The 19,482-nt window shown below is 46.6% G+C and overlaps 1 protein-coding gene across 1 annotated transcript; it reads right to left on the bottom strand.

Annotated features, from left to right (window-relative positions):
- Positions 1 to 6,213: 6,213 nt before the first annotated feature.
- On the bottom strand, positions 6,214 to 7,173 carry LOC144949904 (odorant receptor 131-2-like). The gene has a single exon (XM_078879888.1). The coding sequence runs from the start codon at positions 7,171 to 7,173 to the stop codon at positions 6,214 to 6,216; it is 960 nt and encodes a 319-aa protein (XP_078736014.1).
- Between the last annotated feature and the right edge of the window lie 12,309 nt (positions 7,174 to 19,482).

Raw genomic sequence — 19,482 nt, 5'->3', positions numbered from 1 at the left:
TGCAGGAATCCATACTCTTTGGTTATTTCGGTAAAGTCACGTAGGTAGAAAAAAGAATTGATTATGACGTTTTGATTGCAACACAAGCAATGGTCTTGCTGTGGTTGTCCCACCTGATGACGATTGCTTGAGGTGCGCTGACTAGCGCCCGTAGGGGGTAATTGCGTGTTTGTAAACAGTATGGGCAAGACGGTAAGACAGATACACGGAAACGACCAGAGGGGGAGATAACTGGGCAAAGGGTCAGCAACGGGAACCATCTGGGGACCCCCGGAACCCGCTGGAGAGTTCGAGAAAGGGGGCGTGGCCGGGGCGGAGCCACGAGCATAATAGTGAATCAGGATCGTCTTCTTCGTCGCTGTCTTCATCATTGCTGTCATCTTTGCCACCGCTGTGTCGACGTCGCTCGCTAGTAGTCAGCCAGCTATATAGGGGTTGGCATCGTCGTCGCTAGACAGGCAGCGTTATATAAGTGTAATGAGTCCAACTGAGTCGCAGACGTTTTGGGAGGAACACTCTTTATTCAACCAACTTCAACACAACATAACACAACCTAGACTCGGATATTGAATGCCCGTCTAACCACGCTACAGCAGAACTAGACACGGTTCGCAACACGAAGAACCCCGAGTCCCCCCGGGCCCCCGTTATATCGGCCGGGGCTGGGGCTGCCTCCTCCCCTCCCCGAGCCCCGCCCACCTTCTCGATCTCTCTAGCTCTTTCCCAAAGGCTCCCCCGAGAGTTCTTTAAGACCACGTGACCGCCCAGCGGCCCCCGTCCACTGGTGGCCCCCCTCCAATATAATCCGGTCACGTGTCGGCAGGTCAACCAGCGTATCATGCCCCAACGTAACCCTGGCTGGCTGATGCTCTCTCTCGCTCCCTCACCGGGAGCCTGCCCCGCGCACTGTACGTGGTGTCTCCGAGCTGACCAGCGCTCACCCAAGCCCTGCTAGGGCTAGTACTATGCCTAGTGAGTGGGCTACACATAATGCCAACACATTATCCACCGTGGCTTCGTAAGCCCGGCACCAAATAGTGATAATCACAGTCACTACATCACCCCCTCTCTGTAGCTTCCAGCCGTCCTGGCTGCCAACTCACCCGCAAGTAAGCAACCGATGTACAATTATACGGAACAGCAAAGTATGCTCCAAAAATAACAGAACGCGAAAAATTACCCAAACCCAACTGTACAATATATACAGAGAGGGAAAAAAAAATGAACAACCCTAAAAAATGAACACAACAGTGAAAAATTAACAACCCAACAACCGCTTTGTACAAGATCCCCGCAATCAATATTTCCCACCCACAACGTGTAACAACGCCCGCGAGCTCGATCACGAGCAGGATCAGCCAAATACTTGCCACGACTCATGCGAGTGCGACAACCCATGATGGTGTGGGAGTGTGCTATGTGCGGGGATCACGCAAATCGAGTCTTTGAACGAGTCCGTGATGCCGGACCTCCAGGCAGGTTGGGCTCGACCGCCGTGGAAGGGCCGGGGGGAACAAGAAATCGACTCGACGAAGCCGGCTCCTCACGAAGAGCAGTAGGCCGGGTCGTCGGGTCCTTCACATCCAGAGCACGCGAGGCCGACACAAGCGGCCACGTGCGAGGCATCAATCGAGCCACGCCTTAGAGAGCAGGGAGTCATAGGAAGGCGCACATTCCAGGGGCCGCCGTCGAGGAACCCAGCAGCCTGATTGGACGTGCCCCGGTAGGCCGCAGTTGTAGCAGGTGACCCGTCCACTGCTGGACTGGGACGAAGCAGACATTGCCTGCCGCCGGTCGTCCTGCCACCGATCACCGTCACCCTGACGATCGCCGCTCCGCTGATGCAGTGAGCACGCAGGAGCAGGCTCCTCATCCGCATGATCCCCACGCTCCACGGAAGACACAGAGCACGCCACCAACACCCTGTGATGTTGCATGGTCTGCTGCACCTGTATGCACCTGGCGATCTTGAGTGAAGACACCTCTCTGTCCTCGGCGGGGAGCACAGTATGGAGGCCTTTGGCGAGTCCCAACATCTTCTTGAGGACCAATGTGTCAAGGCCGTCGTGGTCCATTTTCGGAAACTTGGCCTTCGCCAGCGCCAAGAGCGCACTTCGGTAGGCGAGAGCCGACTCACCATCTACTTTTCGCCTCACGGCGAACTTCAGACGGGTGTTTAGCGGAGGCTAAAAAAGAGCGGCCATCTGGTCAAACGCTTGCATGAGGTTGGACCTCTCGGACAGCGGAATGGCGAGGAACGCTACCAAGGCATCATCATCGAGGGTGGCGGGCAGCGGCTTCAGCACGTCCGCCTCCGACCATCCCGCCAAGTCAGAGAAATCACCGCTTAGACGCCACCCAGTCGCCGTTGGCGGCAACAAATTATTTAATGAATGGCAGCCGACGGCGGAGCGACTGGACGTAAATCGACGAGGACGTCCCTGCTTCAAGGTTGGCGGGCTCAGCACTCCCCGCCAGCAGCAAAATGGCGCCCGCGAGCGCGGACAGCGGCGATGGCGTTCCCGCCTTCTGTGAAATCGCGGCCGAGTCACCCCATCCGGACAACTCCGCTGCTCCCTCCTTCTCCATCGAGGGCAGGGACTGCATCTCGCTGAGGATCGAGGAGGCCGCTTGGATTAGGTCAAAGAGACACAGAGAGTGGGTAATAACAGCTGACCTATGTCCCTATGTCAGCTGTTATTTCCGACTCTCTGTATCTCGCTCCATGCATCTCTGTTAGATCTCTCATGCTGACATGTCCTTTGCATTTCACTCTCATGCCTTGTACGTCTCTCTCTCTATATATCTCTGTGATATCTGTCTCTACTTATATGTCTGTCTATATGTCTCTGGTTCTGTGTTTTATCTCTCTCTCAAATGTATCATTCTCAGAAAGAACGTAATCAACCAGGTAGTGTGTTGACTGTTATGTTATCCGGCTCTCTGTTGTATTACATTACATTTATAAGTATACTAGATTTGTGTTTCTATTTTATTTGTACCTGATGATGATTGCTTGTGTTGCAATCGAAACGTCGTATGCTAGTATTTAATTTCTTATTTTCTCTTTATACGTGACTTACCGAAATAACCAAAGAGTAGGCCCTGTGCAGAGCCAAACAATGTGCCAGATAGGCGATGGGACAATGATCCTTCAACTGATCATTGAGGGACTCTCCCAAGCGAAGTGCGAGTATTTTGCAATCATAATGAGCATCCATAACTTTGATGCCCTGATGCTCCAAGAAACCCACGTCTTGGATGCCAGTCGCTGCCACATCCACGGATACATTCTCACGACGAACCACTACCACCCGAAATATGTTTTGACCATGTACGTGAAGAACACCATCGCCGAGTCTGTTAGCCTTTCCACCAACTGATAAAGTAGCCACCTACACCACCAGCATCAAGATAGGGGAGCTGCACATCAAACGTGTACAGAGGCCCAAATTCAAAATGGCCAAGGCAGCGGGAACATAGACGTACTGGATAACGTTTATGTATTGATATTTACACTTTTAAATTACCAGTAAACCCTCGCAATGCGCGAATTCTGGATTCACGGGTTGCAGCATATTCTCGCGTTACTAAATGCATACTAATTTACTATTCGCGACCCGCCGGACAGTTTGCGAGAGTTATAACGCGTCGTACCTGTAGACCACCGACACCGTGGGAGGTGCGCGCACACATATTGACAACTGCCTGCTGCGAAGATTGGGCACGTCGCCTCGGCTGCCCGCTTTATCCTCGTGATAACAAACTGTGCGGCGTTGTTATCACACGCCTGCATCTCCAGTGGAGTCATCTTCCTGAATTCTTCGCCATCACCACCACCTCCATCGTCGTCAAATTATCATCATCAAATGTCATGAAAAAAAACGCATTGCTTCGTATAATGTATTAATGATTGATTGTAGTTGTCGTTTTTAAACGTTTAACATTGACCCCCCTATGTTCATTCGTACTAGTGTAATAAAGCACTTCCACGACGACTGTAGACTTGTGTCTTTTATTTAACAATGACTACACAGCTCCGCTCTCTTCCCGGATGGTTTCGCTCTCTCTCTCTCTTCTTGCCGTTGTGGCGCGTCTCTCTCTCTCTTCGCACTCGCAGCTGGATGACGGCGCGCTGGAAGGAGAGAGGACTTCGCTGGCAGAGGCGTCCGGCCACGTGGCCGGTGGCGAGACGGGGTAGGCGTTGATGCAGTCCGGACTCCAGGCTTTCCACACCGACCCCGAGTCCTCTCACTGCCTCTCCTTATATTGCTCTCGGCGAAGCTAAGCTCCGCCTTTAGCCACGCCCCTCGTGGAACCTTCTTGATGTTTCCCGTACATACCCACGAGCTCCGCCCGTTACCTTTGGCTCGAGTGGAACCCTTCCCTCTGATTGGATATGAGTAACCCAGCAGTGACTATGCAGCCCTTCCTTGTCCCTTAGGTGGCGCTCTGTCATTACACTAGGAACGTGACCCTAATTTTTGCCCTTTGAACGAGGTTTCTGCATTCACAAATTCTGCATTCGCGCATGTTTTCAAGAACGTAACCCCTCGTGGGTAGAGAGGGGTTGACTGATATTTATGTTCATCATTATTAAAGGTAATCTAACACAATAATACAACACATATATGTATTCATGAATATATATGGACAGTTTATATGTTTAAACGCAATATATGTGCATGCCCCTTAACGCTATTTTTCTCATAAGCGTTCGGTATTTAAATGTTATTGTATTTAAATATGAGCCCTGTATAGAGCACAAGCCGCGGTGTGGGGAGGGAGGGGTGGCACAGAAATTCCACGGACAGAAATCACAAAATTCTCCATGCTCCTGGGGTTTGAAGAAGGGGAGAAATTGGGCTCACTGCCCCACCTGGATGGGGACCGCGAGCAGCTACGTATCGTAGACTCTCGATTATCTGCGCTAATGACGGGGAGGACGGCCGCGGAAAATTCTAAATTGTGGATAATCCAAAAATATAAAATCGAGGGACGAATTATGTTTAAGTTTCTCTGTCATCGCACAGTTTTGTAAAATGAAACTCGCAAAATAAATGATCAGATAAATAACTGAAAATGAAGCGCAACTGACGATTACGATTGCTACTCTTTCGATTTATAATGAATACTAACGATCGATCGATGCGCGTGTTCACTGACAACACTTTCCTGCTCCTGCGCAGAAGACTAGGTCCACTAAGTGGATAGCAGACCCACAGACAATCAAAATCATTAAAACTCGACCTACTGTTATAAATATATGCAACTACTCCACTGTAGCGGCAATCATGTAGATTTCGGATTAACCGGAGCAAATGTTTTTTTGGCTTAAGCACGTGAGTTATAATAAACATTTCCAAGAATAACAGTGTATAACTGTTTTTATGTTATTAATTTGGGCTTCAGGGGAAATCCATGAGTTATTAATTTATGTCAAAATCTCAGGTGCGCAGGTAATCAGCAAATCGGATAAACTGCACGCGGATGATCGAGAGTCTCCTCTACGTACGCCATTTTTTGGAAAGGCATCTACCGCACAAAGGGAGGGAAATCTGTCAAGGCATTTTTTTCGGATTAACATCAAGCTTTTTCCGACAACTTCACGGTCTTACAATATTAACGTATATTACCACAATAAAGCTACATTAGTCTCCTTTATATGAATAGATTAATGTCTTTGATCAACTTACCAGCCTAAAAAATTACATCCCATTTGAAAACTAATTTTTGGATTAAAAACAAATTTTCTACATTGAAAACTAATTTCTGTAGAACTACTGTTTGTGCTTGGTTTGTTGTCTTTCCCCCGCACCTCTAATTAGTGAGGTTGCCTGTGTATGATGCCAAAGAAGTTAAACATACGTGCATTGAAACAAAGACAAATACATCTTCACTTAAAGCTTTCGTGACGGCAGGAATTCATATTCTTGGGTCTTTCGGTCAAATCACGTAGATAGGTTCAAAGAAAATAACAAAAAATAACAAAAAACTACGACGTTTCGATCGCAACACAAGCGGTCGTCTTCAATTTTCCTGAAGACGACCGCTTGTGTTGCGATCGAAACGTCGTAGTTTTTGAACCTATCTACGTTACTTTAGCGAAAGACCCAAAACTAAGACAAATATTTAGGCATTTGAACGAAATACAACTTTAAAATAGTTTAACGACACAAATGGTAAGATTCACGTTCATTGTTTGCATGCAGTTTAAAATGTAGTCACTCTATTGTAGTGACAGGTGATCTTCTTCCTAAGACACTGCCTAAGTTGTTTATCACGTATTCCATAAATTAAGGGAACAACAAACCTTGAGCTATAATAAAGAAAAAAATAATTACATAACCTTAATATTGTCGCCACGTTAGGGTCTGTTGTGATTGTAGCAAAAAGAATTAAAAATAATGCGTTACCAAGTGAACACAGATACATAAACAACTGCAGGCCGTGTAATATCACAGTTTGCTTGGCTCGTTTCGCCTTAGACGCATCATCGGCCGCCTTTCTAGCGGCCATCATTATATTGAAGTAGGTGAAGATCAGCGCAATGATGCAGACTGTGAAAATGACGACGTTTGGGAATTCTCTAAGCACCGTGATTACCATGGGGTTGGGCATCAGGCTGTCGGTGAGATACGTGGAACAAGTCCGAGTGTTGTTCACGGTCACGCCGCTTGTGAAGACCAGAGTGCCGCACGCCAGCGGGAACACTGAAGCGACGGACCAAATTACGGCCAAGAATTGAAGCGTTTTGCGGTGGCTGAACCAGCGGGGGTGATGGAAGGGGTGGCAAATGGCCACGTATCGCTCCACGGACATGAGCGTGACGCACATAACCCCGCTCTGGTTCAGAATTGTGCTGACCATGGTGTTCATGTTGCATGACGTCAAACTTAAATTTGTTCGTAGCCAAATTAAAGTAGACATGATGGTGGTGCAAAGCAGGAAGAAGGTGTCACACGCAATGAGATTGGCGAAGAGAATGTAGCGCGAGTTCTCCCTTAGCTTCATTTCGGTGAAAATCGTGACGGTGATAGAAAGAAATAAACACAGAGAAGGAACCGTCATGAAGAGGTTGACAATTTGAAAGATAGTGTAAAACATTCGGGTGACCACGCTACTGCTGTCGATCGTCGCGGTGTGATTCGCCGTCGCGTTGCCAATTGGCATCATGACTTTCGGAATTCGGCACTTTTGCAGACACACTTAAATGTAACCAATCATTAATGTATGGTATATTAATGTTATCGGGTTTTAATGCATCCTTAATGTGATACGGAGTGGAAGTGAATTGGATAACCACTGTATAACATCTGTCCTGCAGGTTTGTATTATAAAAAGAGTTGTGCCAACAATTCTTACAGAGACCTAATTCTTCAAAGGTCAAGGCTCATTTAATGGGATGATCGGGCTTTTGCCACTGTGCAGCTCACCAGCTTTTGAACAACGCTTTGCCCTTTCTAATAAGACAATCAGAATATTTAGATATATTTGTCCATCTTTAAAAGTCACCTCTGTAAACTGGTCTTCATCCGCTATTTTCTGGCCGTTTACCCTGGTTCTGAGCGAGTGCGTGAGTCGATAGGGTTGGTGAGTGGGTGGGTGAGTGAGTAGGTAAGTGGGTGAGTGGTTAAGTGAGTAAGTGGGTAAATTCGCTATTATCCCCCACCTAGTTCTGGCCGTGTACCCTGCAGGTTTTGTTTAGGATCTATGGATGAAATGCGTCACTTAACAAACGCCAATTATTTTAACTTCATTCACAAAAGTATGCTGTTGCATTGCCAGATAATAACCCCAAAATCCACAATCTGTAAATAACGCTGTCAATAAGATTGCATTAAAAGGCATACAACATTTCCCAAACGTCTTTACAATGCAATTGGCCTGCCAGTTTTGTTAATAAAGGGGCGATTACAGACACAATCTCAATCGATGCATATCATGGGCTCAGTACTTGAAACGGGCTAAATCGTTGTTATGTAGTCGTTATTGCTGCAAGCCTGGCATGCCTGAATGTTTGTTACTGAAGTCTTTAGGGCAAATTAATTATTCTGAACACGATGTGTTACATTCCTCTTCAGGTCTTGTCGCCGACTGTTATTTACTTTGCACAATGTATCTGTCCTGTGGGGAACAAAAATAGAGCAGAGAGCAGTCATAATTATATTATATGTATTAAGACAGTTTTATATGTATAGTCCGATGATAACACAGTGTAACAATTGTTGTTCCTGGATAGTAAGTATTATTTCCTAATTGCTTATACATCAAAAGTACATAAAATGGCTATTATTCCCAATAAACTTTGCTTTTGTGACCAGGACATTGATATTGTTAAATTTACCAATTTTTCAGAACATTCCAAATAGATTCAGTGCTGAGTAAACTTGAAGTAACTTCTAGAACATTCTAGAACTTCTCAGTAATATAAATAGTAGTATAAATACAGGGGCCTTAAGCCCACCAGTTCAGTTTAGTTCCAGCTGCCTAAGTGGATACAAATCTGCATTTTTCTGAGATGGCATCAAGAGGCTGCAAGCATCGGCAGATGCATTTTGCAATGTCTGCTGCCAATTTATCAAGACAAGAGCGAAAAAGTACTTTGTAGAAGCATCTGCTAAGATGTGAGTCCTACAAGGCATATTTCGGCATGCCTGTCGAGGATCAAGACAAACCATGTGCACCTCATTTCACCTGCGAGCAATGCAAAAAAAATTGGAAAGCAAGATGGACGATTGTTGCTCGGAATTTTATATTATAAAATCTGTTAAAATTTTCAAAATTGTAAAAGTTTATAATTTTAAAATGTTTTACAATTTTCAATGTTATTGAAAAAATATATATCAATTTTTGAAAAATGTTCCGAGAATCTCTTACACATTAGTCATGGGTGAAATGAATGTATTTTTGTAGGATGGTACAGAGGAGAAAAGAGAGCCATGAAGTTCGCTATCCCAATAATTTGGCGGGAACCCACTGACCACTCAAGCAACTGCTACTTCTGCATGGTGAACCCTTCCAAACGTCGGACTAGCAAGAATGCCCCTGCTATCACGTATCCGGACCTTCCTTCATCCATTGTCCCGGTGCCACATTGCCATGAGCTCCCCGTACCCACTCCTCCGGAGAGAGAGCAGCCATCTTGAGAAGAGAGCAGCAAGTCAGAGAGCGAGGAAGATGTTGTAGATCCAGATGACAATTCCAGAGATGGAGCTGAGGAGAGAAACCCATACTACCCCAACCAAAATACCTCAACGACTTGATCAGAGATCTTGGTCTCACCAAGTCCAATGCCGAGCTTTTTGACGTCGAGGCTCAAGCAGTGGAACTTGTTGGATGAAAGTGTGCAAGTTGCAGATCAGAGGAAGCGTCACCAACCTTTTTGCAGCTTCTTCACCCGTCAAGATGGGCTCTGCTTCTGCCACAATGTGATCAGTCTGTTCGAGGCAATCGGGATCGCCGGTAACCAGAATGAGTGACGCCTCTTCATTGACAGCTCATCCAGGAGCCTCAAAGCCGTGCTGCTCCATAATGGTAATAAGTACCCGTCTCTTCCCTTGGCTCACTAGGTGCACCTCAAAAAGGATTACAACAGCATCAAGACTTTGCTGGACGCCTTGAAGTATGATGAATACGGCGGGGAGGTCATCAGAGACTTAAAAATGGTGGCATTCCTGATGGGTCTCCAAGGCGGTTTGACCAAACTTCCCTGCTTTATTTGCCTAGGGACAGTAGGGACACCAAGGCGCACTACCACAGGTGGGACTGGCCACAGCAGACCGAGTTCTCTGTGGGGAGGAACAACGTCAAGTGGGAGCCACTGGTAGATCCCCGGAGGGTGCTGATGCCACCACTGTACATCAAATTTGGCCTTATGAAACAATTTGTCAGAGCTGTAGATAAGGAGTCGGCACCCTTTAAGTACCTTCAAGACGTCTTCCCTAAGCTGTCTGAGGCAAAGGTCAAAGCCGGTGTCTTCGTCGGACCACAGACAAATAAGATCCTGGATTGCAATTTATTCCCCAAAAAGCTCACTAGTAAGGAGAAAGCGGCTAGGAACAGCTTTGTCACAGTGGTTCGTGGCTTCCTGGGCAATCACAAGTTCGAAGACTATGTGACGCTAGTTGAGACTGGTGAAGAACTACGGCACAATGGGCTGTAAGATGTCCCTCAAAGTCCATATCCTTGATGCTCATCTTGATAAATGCAAGGAGAACATGGGAGCATACTCGGATGAGCAAGGCGAGCGCTTCCACCAGCATATACTGGACTTTGAACGCCGCTACCAAGGACAGTATAACGACAACATGATGGGAGACTACGTTTGGGAGCTGATTCGTGAAAGCGATTTACAGTATAATCGTAAATCTTGAAAAACTACTCAATTATAAATCTTTTGTAGTAATTATGTATTACTTTAGTATAAATAGATGTTAATTTTGATTCATATGTTGTTTTTTTCTGACTTGATGTGAATGAAAAGACACAAATTCGCCCGTTTTCTCATTGAAAATAGGTAAATTTAAAAATATGACTATCCTGGTCACAAAAGCAAAGTTTGTGGAGAATAAAAGTAATTTTCTATATTTTTCAGGCATAAGCAATTACGAAATAACACGTATTACACAGGAACAAAAATTGTGTTACATAGTATTATTATACTGCTTAACCCATATTAAATTGCTTTTTGGGGGGAATTTTAATCTTCGTAATATTATATCACGGTCCATGGTGCTAAATGTGTTAAATAGAGTGAAGTAATGTCATCACTGTACAACTTACTCGATTCAAGACTGGAAACAGGAAGACTTCACATTTTTGGCAATCGCCTGATGATGCTGGTTGTTTTAATCACCAGCGAAACGTCGTTAACTTTGTAAATGTGTCGTAGGTTTACTGTCATAACACACACACACCGATGGTGCTGAAGTCGGAACTAATTGTCACGGTTTTTACGTGACAAACCTTACTAATTGGCTGTGTCGGGTGAAGGTAGGTGTACAACACATTTACATGGATGTCGTATGACTGCCAGAGATTAAGTGGACATGAAGAGAAAATGTTGATACAATCGGGCACTGAAAAGCAAGAATCGATACGGTGGCCACTTTGGCTGAGGAGGGAAGTCTGCCGCGCAGCTATTGTATGTATTAGACAGCTTGTGTTGAGAATATTTAAAAAAATATTTGCTGCTATAAATTTCAGTATAAGCCACTTCGTTGAGCTATTTTTGTGGTCAGGTGGCTTCTGAAAAATAAGCTAATAGTTTGGGCTTCACCTGGTTAGATAATAATAGTTTTATTTGTATTTTTTTAAAGTGTTTTGTTTGCCTTTCCTATACTTTGCACTCCTATCGTGTATTTGTTGTTGTAACGTCTTAACCTGCTCTTATCTGTGAAACAGAGCTTTATAGCTAATCGGATTCCTCTAGCATGAATCAATATTCTGATTCTGTATGCATGTTGCACTTCTTTTGCACTGTACGTAGCCAATCGTGCTAATCGGACATGGCCCACTAAACCAATGTCTAGTTTCAACATGCCTACAGGCGAAGCCAGTGAAATATGTTTCAAATATATGCAGCAACAAGCACTATGCAAGAGGGTGATAATTTAAGAATTCGACTTAAATCACCAAGGAACCACAAACAAAAGCGTCAGCAAAATTGAGATATTACACACGGATTGGAGCAGACATAACAGTGGATGGTGTTGTAGGCAACTGTTAACTTAGATGGTATAAACATAGAGGCCCAAAACGGTTGGGCGTCTGCGTTATCCATAATGACCAATCCATTTAAAATGCAACGTTTTGAATGACAAAGGAGAACAACATCTGCATGGGTATCTCCAGACAATCATCGGCACAATTGAATAGCCGACGTTTACCCCAGGGTAGCCAATTTAATACCTTGCTGATCTCATCGAGGAGCGTAGACCATCACACGAACTCCGGTCACCCTCGCAGCCGGTTTGGCAAAACATTTAACAAAGACGGTCACTTGTATTGCGTGCTTTCAGATGCACTTTCGTGGCCGTCCGGAATGCTCTTCCTTCTGATATAAAGAAGTCACTGTATGTACTTTAAAACCTAGATTGAAAACAATTTTCTTGAGAACTGCTTTTGGTGTTTTAGTGTGTTTTCCTTTACCCGCACCTCCGATTAGCACTGTTGGCTACGTACGAAGCAAAAAAAGTTCAACATACATACGTGACAGTGGCCGTCATATATTGGGAGCAAATATCAGAGTCCAGAGGAAGAAACCAAATGTAGGGACAGGAAGGAGATATTACGTGGATAGGTTTGATGGAAAGTGAGCCAATGAAGTAGAACATCTTTTTCTGCACCCGCAAATGAGTTTGAGACGTCTCCAAATGGAAATTGTGGTACAGGACGAGGATGTAGAGCTGAGTGGACTTGTCGATGACCGGAACCAGCGGTGGCAAGTTCGGCCTCAATGGAGAATGCTCATTAAGGACGCTACTGGACAGTTGGAGGTACTCGCCCTCCAGAAACAACGGTCACGTCACCATCATCTAGTGGTGAACGGCGGTTGTTGTTGGCTGTATGGCGGGGAGTGGTGGTGCACACTGCACTATGAAACCAGAATGGCGAATATCTGAACAGTCGATTAACCCGTAACACCTTTGTCTGTCCTGTGACTTCCTATCGGCGAGCCTTCAACACTTGACATGACCTCAAAGTGCATCAAACCTGGCACACGCACTGTGGTGACGTCCCCACCATTCAGTGAAAAATGGGAGCTTGCGCCCTTATTATTATCGGGTCAGTGCGTTTCGTGAACATGGGACACCCAGGAGGAGGACTGCTTCAGATACCACTTGCCACTCATTTTAGCATTCACTCATCGCGTGTAGTCAGCGATGGACCCGTTGCGCTGCACGTGTGACCTTTTGCGACAGCATTCACATGAACTGCTCCTGGCTGCAATACACTGGTGTCTCGAGTGTTGTGTTTGATCCACGCAGCACATGGACGATGCCATTCGTTTGAGGGTCGCAGTCTGCTTCGAACGTCGACCGCCAACCGAATTGAGAGCGCAATTTTCTGCAGGAGTGTGCACCAAGACGGGGCGACGTGGTTCACAAAGTGGCACCACGGCCGTCGTCCTCGAACTGAGCTCTCGGTCGCTAGGATGACCCGTCGCAAATGCTAACGGTGACATTTCTGAAGAAGTCAAATAATTGTGGTTGGAAATTAAATTCAGGTAGCGATGTTGACGGTGCAGCGTGGTGGCGTCAAGGCAGTGTGGATATCTTACCTGATTGGCAGAAATGCTGTGCTCGAAGCACTGAGCATTAGTCTCTGACGTTTTCTTTGTAAACCCCAAACTGAAAAAAACGAATTGCATCGTAGAGAGTTGGGGCTGTTCGGTTCATCTTGCCCCCACCTTGCAATCTCTCGTCTCTCACCACTCTGTCCCGTCCCGTCTTCTCTGCTCCCAGTCTCTATCACTTCTCTCTGCGCTTTCCTGCGCCCTTCTTGCTCCCCTCGACTGGAACCAACTTCCCCTGCAGCACACAGAGTAACCATCTTCACTATAACAACAATCACCTTGGAACGACCCCCATCTCTTCTCCCCTAGCCAATCCTGCTACTGCTACTGCCTAACCCCGCCCACACCCCCCCAGCTACGACAAGACCTACCCCAACTCTTATCACTACTCCTATCACTACCCCTATCACTATAGCTACCCCAACCCCTATAACTACCCAAACCCCTATCACTACCCCAACCCCTATCACCACCCCAACCCCTATCACTACCCAAACCCCCATTACTACCCCAACCCCTATCACTACCCCAACCCCTATCACCACCCCAACCCCTATCACTACCCCAACCCAATCACTACCCCAACCCTATCACTACCCCAACCCTATCACTACCCCAACCCTATCACTGCCCCAACCCCTATCACTACCCCAACACCTATCACTACCCCAACCCTATCACTACCCCAACTCTATCACTACCCCAACCCCTATCACAACCCCAACCCTATCACTACCCCAACCCTATCACTGCCCAAACCACTATCACTACCCCAACCCCTATCACTACCCCAACCACTATCACTACCCCAACCCTATCACTACCCCAATCCCTATCACTACCCCAACCCCTATCACTACCCCAACCACTATCACTACCCCAACCCTATCACTACCCCAACCCCTATCACTACCCCAATCCTATTACAACCCCTATCACTACCCCAACCCCTATCAGCACCCCAACCCCTATCACTACCCAAACCCCCATCAGTACCCCAACCCCTATCACTACCCCAACCCCTATCACCACCCCAACCCCTATCACTACCCCAACCCTATCACTACCCCAACCCTATCACTACCCCAACCCTATCACTACCCCAACCCTATCACTACCCCAACCCCTATCACTACCCCAACCCTATCACTACCCAAACCCTATCACTACCCCAACCCCTATCACTACCCCAACCCTATCACTACCCCAACCCTATCACTGCCCCAACTACTATCACTACCCCAACCCCTATCACTACCCCAACCACTATCACTACCCCAACCCTATCACTACCCAAACCCCTATCACTACCCCAACCACTATCACTACCCCAACCCTATCACTACCCCAACCCCTATCACTACCCCAACCCTATTACAACCCCTATCACTACCCCAACCACTATCACTACCCCAACCACTATCACTACCCCAACCACTATCACTACCCCAACCCCTATCACTACCCCAACCCCTATCACTACCCCAACCCCTATCAGTACCCCAACCCTATTACAACCCCTATCACTACCCCAACCACTATCACTACCCCAACCACTATCACTACCCCAACCACTATCACTACCCCAACCACTATCCCTACCCCAACCCCTATCACTACCCCAACCCCTATCACTACCCCAACCCTATCACTACCCCTACCCCTATCACTACCCCAACCCTATTACAACCCCTATCACTACCCCAACCACTATCACTACCCCAACCACTATCACTACCCCAACCACTATCACTACCCCAACCACTATCACTACCCCAACCACTATCACGACCCCAACCTCTATCACTACCCCAACCACTATCACTACCCCAACCACTATCACTACCCCAACCACTATCACGACCCCAACCACTATCACTACCCCAACCCCTATCACTACCCCAACCTCTATCACTACCCCAACCCTATCACTACCCCAACCCCTATCACTACCCCAACCCTATTACAACCCCTATTACTACCCCAACCACTTTCATTACCCCAAGCATTATCACTACCCCAACCACTATCACTACCCGAACCACTATCACTACCCCAACCACTATCACGACCCCAACCTCTATCACTACCCCAACCACTATCACTACCTCAACCACTATCACTACCCCAACCACTATCACTACCCCAACCCCTATCACTACCCCAACTCTATCACTACCCCAACCCCTATCACTACCCCAACTCTATTACAACCCCTATTACTACCCCAACCACTATCACTACCCCAACCACTATCACTACCCCAACCACTATCACTACCCCAACCCCTATCACTACCCCAACCCTATCATTACCCCAACCCCGATCACTACCCCAACTCTATTACAACCCCTATTACTACCCCAACCACTATCACTACCCCAGCCACTATCACTACCCCAACCACTATCACTACCCCAACCACTATCACTACCCCAACCCCTATCACTACCCCAACCCTATCACTACCCCAACCCTATCACTACCCCAACCCCTATCACTACCCCAACCCTATTACAACCCCTATCACTACCCCAACCACTATCACTACCCCAACCACTATCACTACCCCAACCCCTATCACTACCCCAACCCTATCACTACCCCAACCCCTATCACTACCCCAACCCTATTACAACCCCTATCGCTACCCCAACCTCTATCACTACCCCAACCCTATCACTACCCCAACCCCTATCACTATCCCAACCGCTATCACTACCCAAACCACTATCACTACCCCAACCCCTATCACTACCCCAACCCCTATCACTACCCCAACCCTATCACTACCCCAACCCTATCACTACCCCAACCCCTATCACTACCCCAACCCTATCACTACCCCAACCCCTATCACTACCCCAACCCTATCACTACCCCAACCCCTATCACTATCCCAACCCTATTACAACCCCTATCGCTACCCCAACCTCTATCACTACCCTAACCACTATCACTACCCCAACCACTATCACTACCCCAACCACGATCACGACCCCAACCTCTATCACTACCCCAACCTCTATCACTACCCAACTCTATCACTACCCCAACCCCTATCACTACCCCAACCACTATCACTACCCAAACCACTATCACTACCCCAACCCCTATCATTACCCCAACCCTATTACAACCCATATCACTACCCCAACCCCTATCACTACCCCAACCCCTATCACTACCCCAACCCCTATCACTACCCCAACCCCTATCACTACCCCAACCCTATCACTACCCCAACCCCTATCACTACCCCAACCCTATTACAACCCCTATCACTACCCCAACCCCTATCACTACCCCAACCCCTATCACTACCCCAACCCTATCACTACCCCAACCCCTATCACTACCCCAACCTTATTACAACCCCTATCATTACCCCAACCACTATCACTACCCCAACCTCTATCACTACCCCAACCCCTATCACTACCCCAACCCTATCACTACCCCAACCCCTATCACTACCCCAACCCTATTACAACCCCTATCCCTACCCCAACCACTATTACTACCCCAACCACTATCACTACCCCAACCCCTATCACTACCCCAACCCCTATCACTACCCCAACCCCCATCACTACCCCAACCCCTATACCTTCCACAACCCCTATCACTACCCAACCCCTATCACTACCCCAACCCCTATCACTACCCCAACCCCTATCACTACCCCAACCTCTATCACTACCCCAACCCGCCCTTAAACTCTGCCACCTGTTCTCCTGTCACCATAACTACACCCCCACTTTTAATACTAACCCCACGTTATAAATTATCAACCACTATTGTCTTGTGTATTCTTTTATGAATGTTGTAAAGTGCCTTGGAAAAAAGTACTGCAATAAAAATCTTGATAAGATGAAAAATATCAAATCTCACAGCCACATGCATGTATATTGATCTTCTTTTGCACCGTCTGTAGCCAACCAATCAGAGGTGCAGAAGATGGATGGACATTGCGTTATGGACACTCCTGCCTAACACACAAAGACCTCTACCACCCCAACCTCTCGTGCCGCTGGAACCTACCATCCTCCTACAGGAGCCCTACTTATATCTCAACACCATTCAGTTTGTCCAAGGAAAGCTCGTACCTTCAGATACCAGTGGCCAGCCTCAGTGCATAAGACTTTCTACAACCGCATGGCTCAAACCAACGTCCTAGCCAGCAAACCTGCATCATCTGCATCTACTCTAAACCCGCACCCAATGCCTGCATTCATCTTATCTGTGTTGATTCCATGCTTTTCTACTTTGTGTATCCCATTCCTATTCTGCGAACCGCATTAATTTTAAACCATCAACTCCGGTCATCTTCACAGCAGCAGTGGCTTTTGGCTGGCCATCGAATAAAGACGGTTACTGCATTGCGCACTTTCATATATGCTTCTGCGGCTGTGTGGAACGTTCTTCCTTCCGATATTAGGAAGCCACTGAAGCTTTGCACTCTTAAATGTTGATTGAAAACTCTTTTTTTTGGATCTGCTTTTCGTATTTAGTGTGTTGGTCTTCGCCAGCACCTCCAATTAACACGCTTAGTTACTTATGTTTCGATAGAAGTTCAACATACATCCACCGTGTTAGTGAAATTATAGTCAAGCACAACATTGAGCAATGTGGGAGTCAAAATCAACTTTGAGGAACGCCTGTCCTGACATAGCATTCTGATGCCTCGCCTATTCGTAGAAAGTCCTGAGTCGTCACATACATACATCCGTGTGGAAACTATGCAATACTCAATATAGAATTTTGTTTACAATATGTACGTTATGTATACACACACGCATAAAACACATAGGCACGCATGCAGGCATGCATTCATAGGGTGCAAAACTTACCGCGTAAAAACACGATTTATGAATGCGGAAGAAATGTTGTTGTTGTTAAATATGATTCCTTTTTGGTATTGCTTGCAATGAATGATTTAACGCGATGTGTGGTTCTCGAGCAATGTTCTCTAGTTATGGAGGTCACACTTCACTCGGGGCTATACGCCGCTTGCTAAAACAATCACTGCGTCTGCGTCTCTTCATCACGAATGTGACAGCCGAGTCGTTGAGAGGTCATCTTTTTAACACGAGAAAGGTGTGAAACCAAGCTTAGCAACCCGTGGCCAAACCGATTCTTGCGTCGTAAATTGTACGCTGGGGATAGGAGGAGGCGTGTTAGGTCGGCCCAAAATTATCTCTTGTTTCCCCTTGCCGTGTTGGTCACGCAAGTCATCTCAGCCATCCTCCCAGAGCAAAAAAAGTAGAGAAAAAAATAATGAAAGTAAAAAACAACAAGAAAGAATCAGAGAAAAAAGAAAGAAAGAAAAGAAGAAAAAAGAAAGAAATTTGAAAAAGAATGAAAAAAGCAAACATTTTAAGAAATAATGAAAAAATAAACAGAGAGGAAAAAAAGGGGAAAATATAAAAGCGCAGCGCTGCAATTGCTTGTTCACGACACTGTTGGCGGAAGATCCTGCACTATACGGAGCTCTTGAGAGAGTCACTCCGAGTAGGGAGTAATTTGTTATTATCCGACTCTTGTATGCTGGGTCACAACCTCATTCGTTAGAAGTTCGGAGCACCCAAACTATTCCACGGCACGTGTCCTGCCATTTGGATAATTGTAGTGTACCCCATTTATACCGCCACGTGAAACTATAATTCAGCTGACTTGGGGAATTCAACTGACTTGCTCAGCTCAGCTGACTTGCTCAGTTCAACTGACTTGCTTAGTTTAACTGACTTGCTCAGCTCAGCTGACTTGCTCGGTTCAACTGATTTTCTCAGTTTAACTGACTTGCTCAGCTCAGCTGACTTGCTCAGCTCAGCAAACCTGCTCAATTTAGCTCACTTTCTCAGCTCAGCTAACTTGCTTAATTGTTTTATTCTGACTTCCTGCACCTTCTCTGCCTTTGTGACGTTTGGCGAAGTCCCAAACATGGCACACTACTCATTGTATACACTAGGTAATTCATACCAGCAATGGAAATAGCCTGATAAAATATTTTTGTGTTTGTATCCCGACAGATCGCTTTTATAAGCAAGGGATTTGAATGTAGCCACGCACAGTTCACCTGTGTGCCCGTCTCTTCGCAACACCAACACCAAACAATGATATTTTAAGAAAGACTGCTGAGCATCACAAGCTGTACAATTGCCAGGGGGGATCTCAGAGTC

This window comes from Lampetra fluviatilis, chromosome 55 (genome assembly GCF_964198595.1).
Source record: "Lampetra fluviatilis chromosome 55, kcLamFluv1.1, whole genome shotgun sequence".
NCBI classification, from domain to species: Eukaryota; Metazoa; Chordata; class Hyperoartia; order Petromyzontiformes; family Petromyzontidae; genus Lampetra; species Lampetra fluviatilis.
Note: the sequence above shows the minus strand (reverse complement) of the source record. Positions and strands in the feature narration are given on the sequence as shown.

Coding starts and splice junctions, on each gene's coding strand:
- LOC144949904 (XM_078879888.1), bottom strand. CDS start 7,173: ATGCCAATTGGCAACGCGACGGCGAATCACACCGCGACGATCGACAGC.